The sequence below is a fragment of the Mus musculus genome, chromosome 12 (genome assembly GCF_000001635.26).
Source record: "Mus musculus strain C57BL/6J chromosome 12, GRCm38.p6 C57BL/6J".
Taxonomy (NCBI): Eukaryota; Metazoa; Chordata; class Mammalia; order Rodentia; family Muridae; genus Mus; species Mus musculus.
In genome coordinates, this window is record NC_000078.6 from 52109728 (window position 1) to 52133053 (window position 23326).

General features: G+C 41.2%; 1 protein-coding gene across 2 annotated transcripts in view; it reads left to right on the forward strand.

Annotated features, from left to right (window-relative positions):
• Nubpl (nucleotide binding protein-like) overlaps positions 1–23326 on the forward strand; it is a 213225-nt gene that overhangs the window by 11982 nt on the left and 177917 nt on the right. Inside the window, exon 1 of one of the 2 annotated variants that reach the window (XM_006516363.2) lies at positions 22639–22791. The exons of the other annotated variant lie outside the window; for it this stretch is intronic. Coding sequence (XP_006516426.1) covers positions 22726–22791 — 66 coding nt within the window. The 5' untranslated portion in view covers positions 22639–22725. Of the gene's footprint in view, positions 1–22638; positions 22792–23326 lie in introns of those variants that run through there. 2 annotated transcript variants of the gene reach the window in all.

Consider the following 23326-nt stretch of genomic DNA (forward strand, 5'->3'; position numbering starts at 1 on the left):
TCTAAATGAGATAATACATATAGCATACTTAGCACAATGTCTATCCTATAGTAAGTTGCAAACAAACTTTTATTATTTTTTTTTTTTTTCCATTTTTTATTAGGTATTTAGCTCATTTACATTTCCAATGCTATACCAAAAGTCCCCCTTACCCACCCACCCCCACTCCCCTACCCACCCACTCCCCCCCTTTGGCCCTGGCGTTCCCCTGTACCGGGGCACACAAAGTCTGCGTGTCCAATGGGCCTCTCTTTCCAGTGATGGCCGACTAGGCCATCTTTTGATACATATGCAGCTAGAGTCAAGAGCTCAGGGGTACTGGTTAGTTCATAATGTTGTTCCACCTATAGGGTTGAAGATCCCTTTAGCTCCTTGGGTACTTTCTCTAGCTCCTCCATTGGGAGCCCTGTGATCCATCCATTAGCTGACTGTGAGCATCCACTTCTGTGTTTGCTAGGCCCCGGCATAGTCTCACAAGAGACAGCTACATCTGGGTCCTTTCAGTAAAATCTTGCTAGTGTATGCAATGGTGTCAGCATTTGGAAGCTGATTATGGGGTGGATCCCTGGATATGGCAGTCTCTACATGGTCCATCCTTTCATCTCAGCTCCATACTTTGTTTCTGTAACTCCTTCCATGGGTGTTTTGTTCCCACTTCTAAGGAGGGGCATAGTGTCCTCACTTCAGTCTTCATTTTTCTTGAGTTTCATGTGTCTAGGAAATTGTATCTTATATCGTGGGTATCCTAGGTTTTGGGCTAGTATCCACTTATCAGTGAGTACATATTGTGTGAGTTCCTTTGTGATTGTGTTACCTCACTCAGGATGATGCTCTCCAGGTCCATCCATTTGGCTAGGAATTTCATAAATTCATTCTTTTTAATAGCTGAGTAGTACTCCATTGTGTAGATGTACCACATTTTCTGTATCCATTCCTCTGTTGAGGGGCATCTGGGTTCTTTCCAGTTTCTGGCTATTATAAATAAGGCTGCTATGAACATAGTGGAGCATGTGTCCTTCTTACCAGTTGGGGCTTCTTCTGGATATATGCCCAGGAGAGGTATTGCTGGATCCTCCGGTAGTACTATGTCCAATTTTCTGAGGAACCGCCAGACTGATTTCCAGAGTGGTTGTACAAGCCTGCAATCCCACCAACAATGGAGGAGTGTTCCTCTTTCTCCACATCCTCGCCAGCATCTGCTGTCACCTGAATTTTTGATCTTAGCCATTCTCACTGGTGTGAGGTGGAATCTCAGGGTTGTTTTGATTTGCATTTCCCTGATGATTAAGGATGTTGAACATTTTTTCAGGTGCTTCTCTGCCATTCGGTATTCCTCAGGTGAGAATTCTTTGTTCAGTTCTGAGCCCCATTTTTTAAGGGGGTTATTTGATTTTCTGAGGTCCACCTTCTTGAGTTCTTTATATATGTTGGATATTAGTCCCCTATCTGATTTAGGATAGGTAAAGATCCTTTCCCAGTCTGTTGGTGGTCTTTTTGTCTTATAGACAGTGTCTTTTGCCTTGCAGAAACTTTGGAGTTTCATTAGGTCCCATTTGTCAATTCTCGATCTTACAGCACAAGCCATTGCTGTTCTGTTCAGGAATTTTTCCCCTGTGCCCATATCTTCAAGGCTTTTCCCCACTTTCTCCTCTATAAGTTTCAGTGTCTCTGGTTTTATGTGAAGTTCCTTGATCCACTTAGATTTGACCTTAGTACAAGGAGATAAGTATGGATCGATTCGCATTCTTCTACATGATAACAACCAGTTGTGCCAGCACCAATTGTTGAAAATGCTGTCTTTCTTCCACTGGATGGTTTTGGCTCCCTTGTCGAAGATCAAGTGACCATAGGTGTGTGGGTTCATTTCTGGGTCTTCAATTCTATTCCATTGGTCCACTTGTCTGTCTCTATACCAGTACCATGCAGTTTTTATCACAATTGCTCTGTAGTAAAGCTTTAGGTCAGGCATGGTGATTCCACCAGAGGTTCTTTTATCCTTGAGAAGAGTTTTTGCTATCCTCGGTTTTTTGTTATTCCAGATGAATTTGCAAATTGCTCCTTCTAATTCGTTGAAGAATTGAGTTGGAATTTTAATGGGGATTGCATTGAATCTGTAGATTGCTTTTGGCAAGATAGCCATTTTTACAATGTTGGTCCTGCCAATCCATGAGCATGGGAGATCTTTCCATCTTCTGAGATCTTCTTTAATTTCTTTCTTCAGGGACTTGAAGTTTTTATCATACAGATCTTTCACTTCCTTCGTTAGAGTCACGCCGAGATATTTTATATTATTTGTGGCTATTGAGAAGGGTGTTGTTTCCCTAATTTCTTTCTCAGCCTGTTTATTCTTTGTGTAGAGAAAGGCCATTGACTTGTTTGAGTTAATTTTATATCCAGCTACTTCACCGAAGCTGTTTATCAGGTTTAGGAGTTCTCTGTTGGAATTTTTAGGGTCACTTATATATACTATCATATCATCTGCAAAAAGTGATATTTTGACTTCCTCTTTTCCAATTTGTATCCCCTTGATCTCCTTTTGTTGTCGAATTGCTCTGGCTAATACTTCAAGTACTATGTTGAAAAGGTAGGGAGAAAGTGGGCAGCCTTGTCTAGTCCCTGATTTTAGTGGGATTGCTTCCAGCTTCTCTCCATTTACTTTGATGTTGGCTACTGGTTTGCTGTAGATTGCTTTTATCATCTTTAGGTATTGGCCTTGAATTCCTGATCTTTCCAGAACTTTTATCATGAATGGGTGTTGGATCTTGTCAAATGCTTTTTCTGCATCTAACGAGATGATCATGTGGTTTTTGTCTTTGAGTTTGTTTATATAATGGATTACATTGATGGATTTTCGTATATTAAACCATCCCTGCATCTCTGGAATAAAACCTACTTGGTCAGGATGGATGATTGCTTTAATGTGTTCTTGGATTCGGTTAGCGAGAATTTTATTAAGAATTTTTGCATCGATGTTCATAAGAGAAATTGGTCTGAAGTTCTCTATCTTTGTTGGATCTTTCTGTGGTTTAGGTATCAGAGTAATAGTGGCTTCATAAAATGAGTTGGGTAGAATACCTTCTACTTCTATCTTGTGAAAAAGTTTGTGCAGAACTGGAGTTAGATCTTCTTTGAAGGTCTGATAGAACTCTGCACTAAACCCGTCTGGTCCTGGGCTTTTTTTGGCTGGTAGACTATTAATAACTGCTTCTATTTCTTTAGGGGATATGGGACTGTTTAGAAGGTCAACTTGATCCTGATTCAACTTTGGTACCTGGTATCTGTCCAGAAATTTGTCCATTTCGTCCAGGTTTTCCAGTTTTGTTGAGTATAGCCTTTTGTAGAAGGATCTGATGGTGTTTTGGATTTCTTCAGGATCTGTTGTTATGTCTCCCTTTTCATTTCTGATTTTGTTAATTAGGATTTTGTCCCTGTGCCCTTTAGTGAGTCTAGCTAAGGGTTTATCTATCTTGTTGATTTTCTCAAAGAACCAACTCCTCGTTTGGTTAATTCTTTGAATAGTTCTTCTTGTTTCCACTTGGTTGATTTCACCCCTGAGTTTGATTATTTCCTGCCGTCTACTCCTCTTGGGTGAATTTGCTTCCTTTTTTTCTAGAGCTTTTAGATGTGTTGTCAAGCTGCTAGTATGTGCTCTCTCCCGTTTTTTCTTGAAGGCACTCATAGCTATGAGTTTCCCTCTTAGAAATGCTTTCATTGTGTCCCAAAGGTTTGGGTACGTTGTGGCTTCATTTTCATTAAACTCTAAAAAGTCTTTAATTTCTTTCTTTATTCCTTCCTTGACCAAGGTATCATTGAGAAGAGTGTTGTTCAGTTTCCATGTGAATGTTGGCTTTCTGTTATTTATTTTGTTATTGAAGATCAGCCTTAGTGCATGGTGATCTGATAGGATACATGGGACAATTTCAATATTTTTGAATCTGTTGAGGCCTGATTTGTGACCTATTATGTGGTCAATTTTGGAGAAGGTACCATGAGGTGCTGAGAAGAAGGTATATCCTTTTGTTTTAGGATAAAATGTTCTGTAGATATCTGTCAGATCCATTTGTTTCATCACTTCTGTTAGTTTCAGTGTGTCCCTGTTTAGTTTCTGTTTCCATGATCTGTCCGTTGGTGAAAGTGGTGTGTTGAAGTCTCCCACTATTATTGTGTGAGGCGCAATGTGTGCTTTGAGCTTTACTAAAGTTTCTTTAGTGAATGTGGCTGCTCTTGTATTTGGAGCATAGATATTCAGAATTGAGAGTTCCTCTTGGAGGATTTTACCTTTGATGAGAATGAAGTGTCCCTCCTTGTCTTTTTTGATGACTTTGGGTTGGAAGTCAATCTTATCAGATATTAGGATGGCTACTCCTGCTTGTTTCTTCATACCATTTGCTTGGAAAATTGTTTTCCAGCCTTTCATTCTGAGGTAGTGTCTATCTTTTTCTCTGAGATGAGTTTCCTGTAAGCAGCAAAATGTTGGGTCTTGTTTGTGTAGCCAGTTTGTTAGTCTATGTCTTTTTATTGGCGAGTTGAGACCATTGATGTTAAGAGATATTAAGGAAAAGTAATTGTTGCTTCCTGTTATTTTAGTTGTTAAAGGTGGCATTCTGTTCTTGTGGCTGTCTTCTTTTAGGTTTGTTGAGGGATTACCTTCTTGTTTTTTCTAGGGCGTTGTTCCCGTTCTTGTATTGGTTTTTTTCTGTTATTATCCTTTGAAGGGCTGGATTCGTGGAGAGATAATGCGTGAATTTGGTTTTGTCGTGGAATACTTTGGTTTCTCCCTCTATGATAATTGAGAGTTTGGCTGGGTATAGTAGCCTGGGCTGCAGTTTGTGTTCTCTTAGTGTCTGTATAACATCTGTCCAGGCTCTTCTGGCTTTCATAGTCTCTGGTGAAAAATCTGGTGTAATTCTGATAGGCTTGCCTTTATATGTTACTTGACCTTTTTCCCTTACTGCTTTTAGTATTCTATCTTTATTTAGTGCATTTGATGTTCTGATTATTATGTGTCGGGAGGAATTTCTTTTCTGGTCCAGTCTATTTGGAGTTCTGTAGGCTTCTTGTATGTTCATATGCATCTCATTCTTTAGATTTGGGAAGTTTTCTTCAATAATTTTGTTGAAGATGTTTGCTGGACCTTTGAGTTGAAAATCTTCATTCTCATCCACTCCTATTATCCGTACGTTTGGTCTTCTTATTGTGTCCTGGATTTCCTGGATATTTTGAGTTAGGATCTTTTTGCATTTTCCATTTTCTTTGATTGTTGTGCCGATGTTCTCTATGGAATCTTCTGCACCTGAGATTCTCTCTTCCATCTCTTGTATTCTGTTGCTGATGCTCAAATCTATGGTTCCAGATTTCTTTCCTAGGGTTTCTATCTCTAGTGTTGCCTCGCTTTGAGTTTTCTTTATTGTGTCTACTTCCCTTTTTGGGTCTAGTATGGTTTTGTTCATTTCCATCACCTGTTTGTATGTTTTTTCCTCTTTTTCTGTAAGGACTTCTACCTGTTTGATTGTGTTTTCCTGTTTTTCTTTAAGGACTTGTAACTCTTTAGCAGTGTTCTCCTGTATTTCTTTAAGTGATTTATTAAAGTCCTTCTTGATGTCCTCTACCATCATCATGAGATATGCTTTTAAATCTAGGTCTAGGTTCTCAGGTGTGTTGGGGTCCCCTGGACTGGGCGAAGTGGGTGTGCTGGGTTCTGGTGATGGTGAGTGGTCTTGGTTCCTGTTAGTAAGATTCCTCCGTTTACCTTTCGCCATCTGGTAATCTCTGGAGTTAGTAGTTATAGTTGACTCTGTTTAGAGATTGTTCTTCTGGTGATTCTGTTACCGTCTATCAGCAGACCTGGGAGACAGATTCTCTCCTCTGAGTTTCAGTGCTCAGAGCACTCTCTGCTGGCAAGCTCTCTTACAGGGAAGGTGCGCAGATATCTTGTATTTGGACCTCCTCCTGGCCGAAGAAGATGGCCCAAAACAGGACCTTTCTCAGACACTGTGTTGCTTTGGCAGTTCCCAGGTGGTACAGACTCTCACCTAAGCAGACTAAATTCCTAAGTTCCTTGGAGTCCCGGGACCAAGATGGCGACCGCTGCTGCTGTGGCTTAGGCCGCCTCCCCAGCCGGGTGGGCACCTGTCCTCCGGTCCGGAAGGTGGCCGGCTGTCCCCGGCCCACAAAGGGTGCTGCCTCAGCGCCTCTGTGCTTCTGCCTGTTCCAGAAGCTGTCAGGTTCTCTGGCGCACCCTCTCACCTGTTCAGACTAATTTCCTAAGTTCGGCGGGTCTCGGACCAAGATGGCGACCGCTGCTGCTGTGGCTTAGGCCGCCTCCCCAGCCGGGCGGGCACCTGTCCTCCGGTCCGGAAGGTGGCCGGCTGTCCCCGGCCCACAAAGGGTGCTGCCTCAGCGCCTCTGTGCTTCCGCCTGTTCCAGAAGCTGTCAGGTTCTCTGGCGCACCCTCTCACCTGTTCAGACTAATTTCCTAAGTTCGGCAGGTCCCGGACCAAGATGGCGACCGCTGCTGCTGTGGCTTAGGTCGCCTCCCCAGCCGGGCGGGCACCTGTCCTCCGGTCCGGACGGTGGCTGGCTGTCCCCGGCCCACACAGGGTGCTGCCTCAGCCCCTCTGTGCTTCTGCCTGTTCCAGAGGCTGTCAGGTTCTCTGGCGCACCCTCTCACCTGTTCAGACTAATTTCCTAAGTTCGGCGGGTCCCGGACCAAGATGGCGACCCAAACTTTTATTATTAATAGTTAAACACTTTCTATAAACAGTATTTTAAAGTAAAAGTCAATATATATTTTACTTGACTATTTTAGCAAAGTTTTAAGTTCTTACATTCCATTTTTAGAATGACTCATTAAGTAGACTTTAAATTGGATTTAAAAATGGAGAGGGAGCAGTATTATCTCCAAAGAATTTGGCCTTTTGGTTATCTTTCCATTGATGTTTGCCTGATAATATTTCTTTTCCTGAGTTCAGGTAATGCCTGTAAGCGTTCTCTCCAGTGGTGCCGCTTTCTCACAAATGTCCTTTCACGTGGCCAACGTTGTCCTAAGCCTTTGAAGTTCTGGGAGGGACTTGAAAGTTTTAGCTCAGGAGTCGGGTTCTGGCTGGGTTTGGTGGCACATACCTGTAATCCTAGCTAGCCTTTGGGAAGCAGAGGCAGAATGACCACAATTCAAGGTCACCCTCACCACAGAGAAAGTCCACTCAAGGCCTGCCTGGGTTACATGAGACCCTAAGCCCCAAAATGATGTAGTTTTGGGGGTTGGGAAAGTTGAACATATTATGTAGTTCTCGCCCACAACAGTATTTTCTGCATTAAGTAGTTCACATTCTAGCTTTTTGCTGTCAGGCAGAGCTGGGCCTGTCCCTGGCTGACTCTTTTACACTGAGTGGCTTTTGCCTCTGCCTTCCTTATAGACTTTTAGAACAAGATGATGTATATGGAGTGCTCACATGGTGTCTAGCACATGGTGCATGCTGACAGGCGCCAGCCTGTACACATCATCACCTGCAGTGCACTCACGGTGATCTTGGAGTAACAGGATGTTTCTCACAAGTTTACATGGGAATCCAGATGTGACCACTTAATTGAAGTTCATGAAGTTCGTTCCATCTTTTCTTTAGCATCAGTATTGTAAGAGGACTACATTCTGATTTGTATACTTAACTTTTTTTCTTATTTATATGAGTACACTGTAGCTGTCTTCAGACACACCAGAAGAGGGTATCAGATCTCATTACAGATGGTTGTGAGCCACTATGTGGTTGCTGGGATTTGAACTCAGGACCTCTGGGAGAGCAGTCAGTGCTCTTAACCACTGAGCCATCTCTCCAGCCCTGTCAACCTATTTTTAATGCTTTCATAGCAAGTATTTCTTAATGAAAACATTTTGTTTCAGTATCATGATAAGCTATTTTGAGGAGGAAAGATAGCACTCTTTATGTTTAATGTGTAATTATTTTAAAGGTAGAGTGGAAGCTGGGTCAAGAAACCAAATCCTGGAGGAGAAATTACAAAATCATTACTTTTTGTTTTCTGTTCTGAAATTCAAAGGTAATTCTTAGTTAGAAATATTTTATATTTATAAGTGCATTGAAATTCACAATTATTTACATTTACTGAGAGATTCTGAAAATATTTTTAATCTTTATAAAAACTGACATACTTTTAGGATAAAAATATAAGTACTAATTATGATGTTTCCTGCAAATATTTGATATTTGTCATAGCATTTATACACTGCATTTCTGATGGGTAACGTTTCCGTGTTCTTATATGTAGGCTTATTCATGTCTTGAGGGACTATCATCACCTAGGCTCTATGCTCAGCATGGTGCTTACACAATTGGAAAGACCTTGCCCTTCTCACTTCAGGCTGTCTGTCTATCTCTGAGTGACTATTTAGTAGACTCTTGTTTACTCTTTCTATGGTCTTGTCTCAAGTCAACCCTGCCTCCCCAATATGCCCTTCTTTCTTTAAACAGGATTTCACTTTGTAGCCCAGCCTGGTTTTGATTTTGTGATTCTCCTGTCTTAGCTCCCAGATACTGGAACTATAATGTATGCCACCATGCCTGTGCTGCCTTGCCTGAGACCCATTTCTCTTGGTGGCCACTGGTGCTCTTCCCATCTTTTCCTGCTCACAAGCCTTGTCTCCCATCGCTTCCCATTTCACTGAAAAGTGGCTTTTGTCAATAGCTTCTTTCATGTTTTTGCTCACCATTAAACTTCTTTTCTCCCATCATCCTTACATCCTTCCCTTTCTGCCCAGAGACAGATGCCAGTCATGATCTTTCTACTTTTTAAATTATTTCATTTATTTACATTCAAAATGTTGCCTCCTCTATCCCCCTTCACAGAGTTCTTCCCCCATATCCCCTCCCCTTTGCCACTGAGAGGGTGCTCCCCCTATATCCCCCACCCTGGGCATCAAGTCCCTATATCCTCTACCACTGAGGCCAGACAAGGCAGCCCTCTGCTACATATGTGCCAGGGACCTCAGACCAGCCTGTGTATGCTCTTTGGTTGGTGGCTCAGTCTCTGGGAGTTCCCAGGGGTCCAGGTTAGTTGACACTGTTGTTCTTCCTGTGGGGTTGCCATCCCCTTCAGTTCCTTCAGCTCCTTCCCCTCCGTCTTCCATAGGGGTTCCTGACCTCTATTCAATGCTTGACTGTGTCTGCATCTGTCTCAGTCAGCTGCTGGTAGAGTTTCTCTGAGGACAGCCATGCCAAACTCCTGTCTGCAAGCACAACATGGCATCAGTAATAGTGTCAAGGATTGGTGCCCACCCATGGGATGGACCCCAAGTTGGGCTGGTCACTTGTTGCACATTCCTTTAGACTGCTCCATTTTTGTCCCTGCATTTCTTTTAGAGAGGAGCAATTTTGGGTCGAAAGTTTTGTAGGTGGGTTAATGTCCCCATCCCTCCAATTGGGGCCCCTAATTACTGGAGGTGGACTCTTCAGGTTCCATATCCCCATTGTTGGACATTTTGGTTAATGTTATATTTTCCTTGCTTATCCTGACCCTTTCTGTTTACCCTCGCTCATATTACTTCACCCCTATACATTTTTTGTTTGTTTGTTTCCCACATGGTCTCCTTGTTTTAGAAATACCGCTTCTTCAGTCAACATCTATTTTTTTTAAAAAAACTGAATTTTTTAATGTAGGTTTCTCCTCCTTCTCCTCTTCCTCTTCCTCCTCCTCCTCTGATTGCCAACAGATAGGTCAAATTTCAGTGATGTAAATGGAGCCAGCATCCTGATCTCTAAAATCTTCTGTCCATGTATTCTTTAGAAATTAGCTACATCTTGCCACCACCTGTTTGAGTTAGTGATGCGCACCCTAAACTTATTAGGTAAAGCTCCATCCTTTTTAGTATGCTCGCAGTTTCTATGGGATAGGGATTTGGATAGAGCATTAGGAATGGCTTGTTCCTTCTACAGTGCTGCAGCTTCAACGGTGAAGGCCCAAATGGATATATCAAGTTCTTTACACATGTGCTTGGTAGTGGCTGTGGTAACAAGGGTGGACTGGCCAGGGTTGTTGAATGGAGTATGTTAGCATGGTTACTACTTATTGCCTAGTCTTGCCCAGAGCTTGGCAGCCTCAGTGTAGTGGAACTTCTTTGCTGGTGACTAAGTGTTGCTCAAGTTGGTGTCCTGGTCATTAAGAAGGAAGCTGTATGGCCTTTTGTGACCCAACCTGGTTAGTCAGCCTAGTTGAAATTGACATGTGCTTTCTCAGGTTTAATGGGAGGGGACATAGAACTCACATCTAATTCAGGGAACAGCAAAACCCTTGCAGCCTTCACATTGTCCCGACCTGTCATCTTAGCTCTCCTACTCCATTCTCACCTGACAGTCACCAACTGTCATTGGAGAAATAGCTCATTTCTCTATTATGAATATAGGTAAAACTTTATAATTTTGGCAGGTGCAGTGGCACACACTTATAACTCATACACTTTAGAAGGTAGAGGCAGGGAACAACAACAACAATGACAGTACCACCACAAACCAAAAAACCAACCTCGGTCTTTTATGTTGCTCACTCTAAGCTCCTTCCTGTTGAATTAAATAGTGATTTCTCACACTGTTTGTAGAAATGTTCTCATTGCATGCAGGTCTCTGTCCAAGTTGTGCAGCTCAGGCCCTAGGGCTGCTTCTACCCAGTTCTCCATTCTGTACTCACTGCACTCCTTGTACTGACTAGATGTCCTATGTCACTTCCTCTGTGAAGCCTCATTAGTGGTTTCAGATCACATCACTTCCTTTTTGTCCCTTCATATGTTCATCTGCCATTAGGTGACCCTGGTGTCAGGGCTGCATCTTAAATGAGTTGCCACTGCTGCCTGGCCCATTGCTACATACCTGGTAAACTCTTGCTAACTGATTGAAAATAGATTAGGTGTGGTGGAAATTTCCAAAGTTTTGAGTGAGTTCCAGTGCTTTCTCAAGTGCCCACAAATTGCCAACGATCATTTTTGCCTTAGAAGAATTATATTTAGAGAAGCATTTGTGTTTCGGCACTTTTAATTTTCAGTTAAAACATATGCAGCACATTCTCAAAACTTGTGTATGAAAATGTTATATGCTAGAAAACACAGTGGAGTGGCTAAGAACATAGAAAACAAGCTTTGATAAGATTAAAGGCTGGGAAAATAAATCTGAATTCAGAATGGTACTGTTTTAGGTTGTGGCATTTTAAAGCTTTAATGTTGGCTGTGGACATGATAGCTTTTGTTCCAGCCTGTTTCCTGTGGTCAGGACATGCGTTCGTTCCCTTTTGGCAGATGCAGTGCGTGAAAGGCTGGGGTCAGCACTGCTGCACACAAGTGGGTCAGAGCACTCAGATGAAGGGGAAGCAGTTTTAGAGAGCCTTTATTTGTTGTTGGCATCATCAGATATAAATTAGGAGCTTGAAACTCTCACCATGTCTTGCTTCCTTTTCCATCTCTCATAGGCTTTGCCAAATTAACCACATCAACCAATTTTACAAAAAAAAGGAGGCATGGATTGCTGTCTTTAATAGTTCTTAAAGAAGCGTCTTGAGAAAGTCTTTCCCTTGTCTCCCATAAGCTTCCTTTGTACTTTTGTAAAGCTAGTTAGAGAGCAGGAGGCGTGCATGGTCTGCCACAGCAGGAAAGCGAACTGGGATCGCCAGTCCACTGGGCTCTGAAAGGAGATTCCATGTAATCATGGGGCAGATAAGAAGCTAGGGATTGCTAAAAGCAGGGACTAGCTGGGTTGCTGCCTGTGACTCTTAAACAATGAAACCTTTTTGAATTCAGTTCCTCCCTGAATTCACTTCCTCCTCAGGTAGTCTCAGAAGGTTGCTTGGACCCCTCCATGGGAACAGGTTGCTCTCTGTTTTGATTTTTCCTGTCAACCAAACAGAAAGCATAAGACTTCTCCAAGCCTTGGAGCAGCTTTGGCCTCAAACTTGTACTGGAATATTATCTGCAGTGTGATGGTTTTTTGCTAGTCACCATGGAAACTGATCGAAGTGCTAGTCTTGTCCTGTGGGTTCTTTGGGGTGGCTTAAAAAAAATGACTGTGTCTAATCCTGTTCTACAAATGTGCATTTTCTTTAAAAATGATGAAAAGGCAGCATAGTTAATTGAGAATAAGCTCTCTGTATCATGCTTCAAACAGGCTATTTCAGACATTCTATGCAGCTGAAGACTATTTGGGTCAAGAGATAGGAGTGAAAATTTTTGTCGTATATGAGCATCATTCTTTTAATTTGTGATTTTTATCTGTTGTGCTCTGTGCTTATATATGCAGAAGAATAACATGCTTAATTTCACTTACCTGCCTAGTGATAGAGGACTTGTCATAGAAATTAAAGCATGGCTGTTAATTTAACAAATCACTGTCAATAAAAGGTGGTTTAAATGATCATGTTAGAGATAATAAAGCAAAAAGCATCTCAGTAATTAGATTGTTTAAGTATTAAGATTTTATAGATGTCTAGTAATACCTCTTTTGAAAAGACCTCTTTGTAGCTAAAGTAGAAGAGGCTATCTGGTGGTTATCTTTGGGTCTCTGAACTTTGACCTTTCCTCTCATTTCCCAAGTGAGGAACTGGTGAGCAGAGGAGGAGTCTGAGCAGAAACAGTCTGGGAGTTACTGGTGCTGGTGGGAAGAAGCGGTTCACTGAGGCAGGTTCAAACGTTGAGGCTGTGATTATAGAAGAGGTGTCTTGTGAGTCCAGAGGGGGGGTAACATGATGAAAGTTTTGCTTAGTGTTGTAGTCTGTTCATTATTGACATTTGGATGACTGAGGTTTCATCTTGCTTTTTCAAATAACATGCTTTCTTTCATGTTCAAAAAAGTCCATGTTTTGACATGAAAAATCAAGGAAATCAAAAGTAGTTCATCTACAGATGACAGTAACTGCGTTCATCTGTTCATTCCAGAAACTACTAGGTACTTAGCCATGTGCTAAGCACTTCCCTGGAATCTGCATCTGTAGTATAAGTCAAAGTTTCTGTCGTCAAGGATCTTACAGTGAACTGGGAGAGGCAAAATAAATGGACACTTTTTCTTTATTTACATTTCAAATGTTACCTCTTTCCTGGTTTCCTCCCAACCCTCGGGAACTCTCTATCCCATCCTCCCTCCCCCTGCTTCTATGTGGGGGGCTCACCCACCCACCCACCCACTCCCACCTCCCCACCCTTGAATTCCCCTACACTGGGGCATCAAGCCTTCACAGGGCCAAGGGCCTCTCCTCCCATTGATGTCCAACAAGGCCATCCTCTGCTACATATGCAGCTAGAGCCACGTGTCCCTCCATGTGTTTTCTTTGGTTGGTAATTTAGTCCCTGGGAGCTCCGGGGGGTCTGGTTGGTTGATATTGTTCTTCCTATGGGTTGCAAACCCCTTCAGCTCCTTTACTCCTTTCCCTAACTCCTGCATTGGGGACCCCATGCTCAATCCAGTGGTTGACTTCGAGCATCTGCCTCTGTATTTGTCAGGCTCTGGCAGAGCCTCTCAGAAGACATCTATACCAGACTCCTGTCAGCATGAACTTCTTGGCATCCACAATAGTGTCTGGGTTTGGTGACTGTATATGGGATGGATCCCCAGGTCAGGCAGTCTCTGAATGGCCTTTCCTTCAGTCTCTGCTCCACACTTTGTCTCCGTATTTGCTCCTATGAGTATTTTGTTCACCCTTCTGAGAAGCACTGAAGCACCCACACTTTGGTCTTCCTTCTTATGTGGTCTGTGAACTGGACCTTGGGTATTCTGAGCTTTTGGGCTAATATCCACTTATCAGTGAGTGCATACTTTGTGTGTTCTTTTGTGATTGGGTTACTTCACTCAGGATGATATTTTCTAGTTCTATCCACTTGCCTAGGAATTTCATCAAGTCATTGTTTTTAATAGCTGAGTAGTACTCTACTGTGTAAATGTATCACATTTTCTGTATCCATTCCTCTGTTGAAGGACATCTGGGTTCTTTCCAGCTTCTGGCTATTATAAATAAGGCTGCTATGAACACAGTGGAACATGTGTCCTTGTTATACATTGAAACATCTTCTGGGTATAGGCTCAGGAGTGTTATAACTGGGTCCTCAGGTAATACTATGTTCAATTTTCTGAGGAACTTCCAGACTGATTTCCAGAGTGGTTGTACCAGCTTGCATTCCTACCAACAATGGAGGAATGTTCCTCTTTCTCCACATCCTTGCCAGAATCTGCTGACACCTGAGTTTTTGATCTTAGCCATTCTGACTGATGTGAGGTGGAATCTCAGGATTGTCTTGATTTGCATTCCTCTGACGACTAAGGATGTTGAACATTTCTTTAGGTGCTTCTTGGCCATTCAAGTTTCCTCATTGAGAAATCTTTGTTTAGCTTTGTACCCCATTTTTTAATAGGGTTATTTGATTCTCTGGAGTCTTTTTAGTAGCGATGAGAGTTATGAGACAGTAAAGCGGTGTAAGGACCAGCAAGTCCTGGGAGACACTCTTCTCAGTGGGTTTTCTGAAGTGGGACTTCTAAAGACGGAATTTGAGCAGAGAAATGACTGAATTGAGATATGGAACTACAAGAAGAGCAAACATCCTTTCTCTTGGAATATTTGAGCAATAGGAGGAATGTCATGACTAGAATGAACCCGAGGGAAGGTAGATGGTTGCATGTTTTACAATGCAATGGAATCCATAGGGGAAATTTTAATTTTGCTCTCTCCATGAGTATGATAGAGCGGTATTTTAACTAGAGTTTTGACATGATTTATTCTTGCTTTAACGGATCCAACTATACTGTATAGAATAGACTTAAGGAAACCAGGAAGGCCAGCTAGTGCTGATGCAGTAACCTGGGCTGAAGATAGGAAGACGCTTGGACTGTGATGTGGGTAAGTTGGTAGTTTCTATAAGTGCCGTGAAGGAAGGACTTCCTGCTAGTAGGTTGAGGATGGTGAAGGAAAGGTAGCATGGGTATCTGATAACATCTCTTTCCTTTAGTATAGTAACATACAGATAACACAAATTTACCTTTTGAAATGTACAGTTCATTGGTGTCAGCTACATTTACATTGTTATGTAATCATCACCCATGTCTTTCCCCCCAGACTTTAGTATATTCCCAAACTGAAACTCAGTATTCATTAACAATAACCCTCTCATCTCCTGGTAATGGCCCATCTACTTTCTTTCTCTGTAAATTTGATGACTCTATATACCTCACCTCATACAAGTGGAATCATAGAATTGCCTTTTGTGCCTGGTTTATTTCTCTCTGCAGTATGGTTTCATTTATATTGAATTTAATTTGTAGGACTGTGTTTTTACTTTTAGCAACTGTGTGAATGCTAGTCGTCTTTCTGAGATGGAAACAACCTGTGAAGTAGAGATAGATAGTTAAAGTCACTTCTCTTTTACATACATTAAGTTCCAAATGCTTAGAAGACACTTGAGAGTATTAAGGAAGTCCAGAGTTCAGAGGGGAAGTTGGGGCTATGGATTTAAACTTGCATATCATCAAAGTACAGGCAGCATGTAAGACTACTTAGAAGGAAAAATAGAGTTGAGAAAATGATCTTTTTAGCAGTTTGTATATTTTGAGGATGTGGTAGAGGAACATAGGTCTAAGATTCGACCAAGTTGTTAATGATGTAAAAAAAATTGACATGGGTTTTAAAATATCCTAATGGATTTTAAACAGTTGTATTCCTTATTATTATTATTATTATTATTAATTCCCTTACTTTCTTTTCCTTTTTTTTAAAGATTTATTTGTTTTATGTATATGAGTACACTATAGTTCTCTTCACACACACCAGAAGAGGGCATCGGATCCCATTACAGTTGGTTGTGAGCCACCATGTGATGGCTGGGAATGGAACTCAGGACCTCTGGAAGAGCAGTCAGTGCTCTTAGTCGCTGAGCCATCTCTCCGGGCCTAATTCCCTTACTTTCTTTGGCTTAAAATAGTGGCAAGCTATTTTATTTTCCGTCTTCTTTGAGGAATTAAAGGGTCAGGATGGATTGAGTGTTGACTAGAGGGATTGCGCCCCAGTGGCACACAGACTGGAAGTACCACCTTGGCAGAGACAATTAGGAACTGAATAGATGCCAGTGCTAATAGGATAGAAGGGCCTTGATCACGAACAGAGTATTCTAGTGAGCAAACCAGCTGTGTGTGACGAAAGGTGGCTTCTCTCCAGGGCAAGGTGTTTGGGGAGAGACTTGTGCTTGCTCTTTTCTTTATCAGCAGAGGCTTTTAAGCTAGATTCCTTGCCTCTCTTCTTTTCCAGAGGACTAAGTTTCAGAGGGAAGACCACACCACCTTGGTGGGATGGACAGGGTGGAGAGTGTGTGCAAATGCTAGGCAGGACTCCCAGAAGCACTGCTTCACAGGCCGTGAGCAGGAACTTAGCACTATTTGTTTTTATCCTTTTAATAAAAACCAGCTTGATCAGCTCCCAGTTTTGTCTTTACAATCTTCATTCCACAGGGCTTGTGAATTCAGTTCTTTAAAAAAATTGCCCCATTTTTATGTTTTGTGTATCAGATCATTTCAAAAGTAGTGTGCTAGGAGAAATTGTTCCCTCTATTATAAAACAAACGCAAAGGAAATATGATTTTATTTTGCTAAGAAAACATTATGATCAGAGAAAGGAAAATTTGAAAATCTTACTCTGCTAAGTACCATTTTTCAAGGAGGAAATGAAGTCAGGAAAGAATAGCCCTGTTTGGAAGCAAGTCCTATAAATGGATCAGGAGTAGCTAACATCTGCCTCTGAGAAGGCTGCAAGGCTGCTGCTTGTCCTTGGCTAGGGCTCTGACATTTTCACAGGCACTATGAAAATGACTGGGGTAATATAGATGTTTTATTTTTATACATGATTAGATAGGGAGGACGGAAGCCAGCTGTTAAGTGTGTGTCTCGTGAGTCACTGCAGGAAATATGACAGAAGCCGTAGTAAATCATAGGTGGCAGGGCAGGGATGACTAGATGACCCTCTTGTGTCTCATGGTTAACTATTGCTTTTGGCTCTGATGGAATTGGGAAGTTAGCAGATCCCATCACACAGCCTGTGGTTTTATGAGTTACTTTGTTAAGCTGAACTAACAAGGCATTCCTTTGACTGTGTTAGTGACTCGCAGATGTACATTAGACCATGTGGTGGGAATTATGGGTAAAGTGGTGAAAAAGGCCATCCAAGCTGTGTTACAGAAGGGAAGTCCTGGTGTTAGGGAAGCAAACCGATCCTAACCTGAGGGCTCAGAGAAGTTGCCCTGGACGAAAACCATTCCATTGCCTTCTATAACCACCATTCCATTCTCTTTCCTAATTCCATTACGCTTTTTCAGAGATATAGTAACTGTCACTGTCCCTTCTTAGTTATATGTTACTCATCTCCTTCCATGTCTCTCTCCAGTTTGAGTGAAAACTTTAGGGAGCTAGAATTTTGGAATTGGAATTTAGAATTTTTGTTATCACAAATTTGACTTTTTTTTTCTGGAATGGGGAGTGTGGTTTTGTTTGTTTTGTTTTGAGACAGGGTCTTACTAAGTAGGTCTTGTTGGCCTTGAACTTGCTATGTAGCCTCAGGAAGGTTTTGAACTTCCAAATCTCTTAAGAGCCTCTGCCTCCTCTATGCTTTGATTATAAACATCTACATTTGTCTATTTTAATTTTTACTCTGTGTATATGGGTGTTTTGCTTGTATATCACAGATGTCTGGAAGTCATAGCATTGTTATTTTATTATTATGTTTTAGGTGATTTTTTTGTATTCTAATGAAAGAGAAAAAGGAAGGGTATGGATTTGGATTGGTGTGGAAGTAGGGAGGATATGGGAGGAGTGGGGGGAGGGGAACCATATTAGAATACATTGTATGAAAAAAGTCTGTTCTTAATATAAATAATAATAATAAATAATAAATAAATAATAATAATAAAAAAAACTGAGCACAAGTATATCAGGGTTCTGGGGTAGCTTCCTACATTTTTTGTAGGGTGGCTGTTGCAGTCATTTGCAAAGGAGAAGAGAAAGGGTGTGTTCCCCTGTGGTTGGTTTTGTTATGGAGGAAACATTTCATTTGGTCCTTTCTAGTTTCACTGACCATGACTGATTCTTTGACCATCTTTTAGCTGCATGAGAGGCTAGACAAGTATAGAATCCAATGTTTTCAAAGAAGTAAACTCTGTATGAAAAGGAGGGGTGGGAGTAGGGGCTCTTGTGGTTTGAATGAGAATGGCCCACATAGGTTCTTATACTTTCATGCTTGATCACCAACTGGGAAGGATTAGGACGTTGGAAGGCGTGTGTTACTGGGATGGGATTTGAGGTCTTAAAAGCCCATGACATTTTTAGCTTGCTTCTGCTCTTTCAACCTCACCCCTACTCATGTTTGTGCACCAATAAGTATGTTCTCAGCTGTTGCTCCAGCATCATGCTTGCCTACATGTTGCTATGCTCCTCACCATGATTGTCATGGACTGTAGCCCTCTGGAATCATGAGTCCCAAATTAAATGCTTCCCTGTAAGTTACCTTGGTCCTGATGTTTTATCTCAAGGCAATAGAAAGATAACCAAGACGGGAACTTAGGATCTAAAGGTAACCACAGATGGTCATATGTTAGAAGAAAAATGTCTAAGGGAGATCTGTTTAAGATGTAAGGAAGAAAGGAAAGGGGTTTGAAGATGACTTTGGGTGTTAGAGATGAATGAAATGAGTTTCCAGTGTGAGGTTGAATTGGATCTTCCTTTCTCACTTGAACTGCTCACTCACTTGGATCTACGTCTTGATGCCTGGGACCTTATGACCTCACTTTCAAACCACCAAATTTAGTAGAAAAGCGGGGAGGCAGGTTGAGTGAGTTTTGTGGGTTAATTCTACTTCTATGAGCAGCACTTGCTTGCTGTGTAAGTGTCATCTGGGAGCTTGTTAAAATCAGTCAGAGTCTCTGGGGATTGGTGTTTTTAGGTCTGGGGCTTGGCCATCAATTTTGTTAATAAGCTCCCAGGTGAGTCTGATACAGCCAGCTTTTGGGGACTCGGTAGAGAAACGATGGCCTTTGGATTCTGATAAGCTCACCCTCTGCAGGCCAGCTCTTCACTTATTAACTGCATGAAGTTGGGCAGGGAACTTGAGATCTCAGAACTCAGGTTGCTCACCTTAGAAATGAGCAGAAATAGCCAGGCGTGGTGGCGCATGCTTTTAATCCCAGCACTGGGGAGGCAGAGGCAGGCGGATTTCCGAGTTCGAGGCCAGCCTGATCTAGAGTGAGTTCCAGGACAGCCAGAGCTACACAGAGAAACTCTGTCTCGAAAAAAAAAAAAAAAAAGAGCAGAAATAATAATGACAACAACAGGATAATAACGACCCTACTGAGATATATATATATGGTATAATGTCTAGAACTAGAAGTGTGGTTCAATAAATGTATATTGGCTTCTAAATATCTTGCATTTGATTTAGCAAAGAAACACTGTATTCTGTACAATTACAAGAAAATAAATAGTGACGTATTGTAAATGGTTTAGTATCTCTCATGGTTTAGTATCTCTTCTTATCAATAGCCAAGCAGCCTCTGGCTTCAGATTAAGGTTTGTTTTTTTTTTTTTTTCTTCCATTAACTATATTTTTGACTGTATCTGTTCCATGTAATATATAAGTATATACTTTAAAACTGGCCAATAAAACTCTCTAAACCCAGTTTCTATAAAATATTACTTATTATTTAATAGAGATTATTTTTCACAGCAGTTTGAACGCTTTAAGGTAGGCATGTCTTTTTTCTCTTAAATGGACGGTATCAATTCAGATAAAAGTAGCATGAGCACTTTAAGGGTCATTTTGCTGTTTTCAAAGTCTTCATTACTTATTTTCCAAGTTAGTAATTGGGATGTTATTTTGTATGGTAGTTTTGTGTAGTAAATACCCACTTGCTGGCAGCGAATGCTTGTTTCCCCCAGTGCACAGAGATGTTTTGGTTGGAGAGAGACATACAGTAACATCAAGTTTGTACTTTCTGTGAGGACTTTGACTTACATTTTCTCTGGAGAGAAGTAGCATGTTGCAGTGGTTGTCTGCAGACCCTGAGAGCATGCCGCCGAGTCCTCACTGCTTCCTCCGATAGCTGCCTGACCCTGGGAAATTACTAACCGGTATGTGGCTTGCTTGCTTCAGACTTATTGTACACCCACTTCCTAGAGTTGTTATTAGAATGAAATACACCGACATGCACGCTATTGCCATTGCTTTTGGTTGCCCGCCAGAACTCAATAGTAAAACTCTATTGTTGAAGACATCATAGGCTTTGGTCACAGTACATGGAGAAATCAACTTTGCACTGACCGGGAATCTGCCTCCCTTGTGTGGCTTTTATAGTACTGGATGGTGCTGTGTAGGCTGCTGAGGAAAAAGAAAGTTATCCACAGTCTTACACAGCTGGGGACTACAAGAATGACCCCATGGCAAGATATACCCATGGGTACAGTAGTGGCCTGGATTTTGTAGACTAACCAACTGCTTTCTGATTTGATTCAAGGCCTGTTTTACAGGAAGAAGCACATAGTTTGTACTTTAATTCGGGCCAAGAACTCATGGTTGGGAATCTCATAGGCTCCAGGGGTAAACACACTACTATCATTTTGATAAATGGATGTCATGTCAAACTGGCCTCTCATATCTCTGTATCCACTCAGATGGCATCAGAGAAGGTTTGTTTGTTTGTTGGTTTGTTTTTGTTTTGCAGTGGATGGTGGTTAAGGCATTAACTGAGCAGAGTTCCTGTGGGGTGCTTAGACAAAGATGGCACTTGTGTATCTCCTCCACCTCAAGGCTGAGCAGCCATGAGGGAAGAGGGTGTGTGGAAAGATTTTAAGAACCAGAGGTCAGGGGGAACTAGAGGAAAACAGACTTTTAGACAAGACAGGAATGCTGCACTTACAGGCTCATAGCAGCTGAAGTTGCTTGCACAAGACCCACACCACACAGGCTCAAGCCAGGGAACATTCTAGCACAGAGGTAGGGCAGCTCACAGATGCTATTCCTAACTAAATATGCATATACAAATATAAACATATACAAAGTGTTCAGGAAGTATGTGGAACATAGTATGATATATATATATACTTTTTTTGATACAGGGTCTCACTCTGTAACTGTGGCTAGCTATATAGACCATACTGGCCTCAAACCTAGAAATCCTTCTGTGTAATGCTTCTTTTTCTTTTCTTCTCTTTGACTTTTAAAAAATAGTTATTTAATGTGTATGTGTGTGTACATGTGTGGAGGTCAGAGGACAACTTGCATGTTGGTTCTCTCCTTTCACTATCTAGACTCTGGGAATCAACTTGGCAGCAAATACCTGTACCAACAAGCCATTTCTCTGCCTTAGAATATATTCTTAATTTTTATTTTATAAGTAAGAAAATTGAGGCTAGGTAATATGAGCAGCTATCTGCAAGAATGTGTTAAGTGATATTAGTGCTAGTTTGCTTCTTAATCTAGTCTATGATGCTTATAGTATGTTGTTTAAAAAATAACCTAAAAGGTATAGTCACTTATTTTACATGGCACTGATTTTCATTTATTAAAAAAATTATTTGTCTAGATAATTAACTGTTTTAGCTTTAAGTATGTGCTGTTTTTTAATTTTAAATTTAGATTTATGTGTTAATGTTTCTCTTGTATGTACATGTCTACACTATGTGTGTGCTTGGTGCATATATGTGTATATACCATGTCTGTGCTTGGAGAATGTATGTGTATACACTATGTGCATGCTTGGTACATGTATGTGTATACACTACGTGCATGCTTGGTACATGTATGGGTATATACCATGTGAGTGCTTTGTGCATGTATTCACCATATGCACTCTTGGTGCACGTATGTGCATGCACCATGTGTGTGCTTGGAGAGTGTGTGTGTATACACCCTGGGAGTTCTTGGTGCCTGTAGAGGTCAGAAAGCTGCACTGGATCTCTGGAATTGGAGTTATGGATGGTTGTGAACCACCACATGGGCACTGGGAATTACACTTTGTAAGAGCAACACATTCTTTTAACTATTGAGTCATCCCTCCAGTCCCAGTACTGAGATTTTTAAAAAGATGTAATATTTTCCTTAGTTTAAAATATCGCTATAATATTTAAGCATATATTGCAATAGCAACTTAATTGAAATTAATTACATAATTGTAATTTACCTGGGCCTTGGTAGTGATATTTTTATAACCTTGTTTTATAATATTGCAAATATTATAATGATGCTTTGGGAATTTTTATAATTTTTTAATCTTCAAATTTGATAGACTTTTATCATTATGTTTATATTTGAATTCAGTATAATTGCTTGTTCCTCTCATGATTTAGATGCAATCTGTGATTAAGTTGATTACCAAAATCTTCAAGGTTCATACATTTTATAAAGATAGTAACAGTCATGTTTGCTGATTGAAAGCCACTAACATGCTAATAAGTATTGTTTTGAGATATGTGTCTGTCTACTCTGTGGTATTTTTTGTAAGAAAAATTCAGTGTGCTGAATAAAGAATTTAACATCAGCTGTTGAAATGAAAGATTTTAAGTAATAAAGAGAAAAGAAGTACTAAGCTCCATCTTCTAGCCAGTCTTGTGAGGACGGTCTCCTCACTTGCTCCTCCTTTTCCATGAGGACCTGGACGGCCGCCACACTGGCCTAATACAGCAAGATGAAAGGCTGTCTCAAGCAGCCTTCCGAGAGAAGAGCATGCGGCTTTCTCCTGCGCTCTCCACGCTCAGCGGGAGGAACTTTGCACAGTGCACTGTGAAACTGGTAACTAGAAGCAGCGGCAACTTTGTTTCCCACGGCTTTAAGAAACTATCAGATGAGGCTTCCTGCTCTGGGCCTTTTGGCCCATCTTTTACATTTCTTTTGATAAAGTGCAGCTTGCTGCAGTAATTGATTCTCTCACTTTGTTCCAGGAAGTTGCTGAGTTGGCTTTTGAGTTAGAGAAATTACCTGAAATTTACATTTAATATATTCTTTGTTTTTTAAAATGCCTGTAGCTGGCAACACAATGAGCAGAGTTTCAATAGCTGATCTCAATACAAGCTTACCTGAATTTTTTCTCAAAAAATAATTTCTCCTTTTAATTCTTCTTACTTTGTAAGTTGGTTCTCACCAATTCACCTTTCCTCAGAAACAATTTCTTTCCTCAGTAAATTATCTTTCACCCTCTCTTCTCTCTGAGGAGTGTGAAGGGCTTAACCATAGCAGGGCACTGTTGGAAGAGGGAGGGGTGAGCACATGGATTCCTGGGAGCTGCAGTTTTGTCTCAAGAATGGTTCCTTGTCCTGTGGGTATGTGG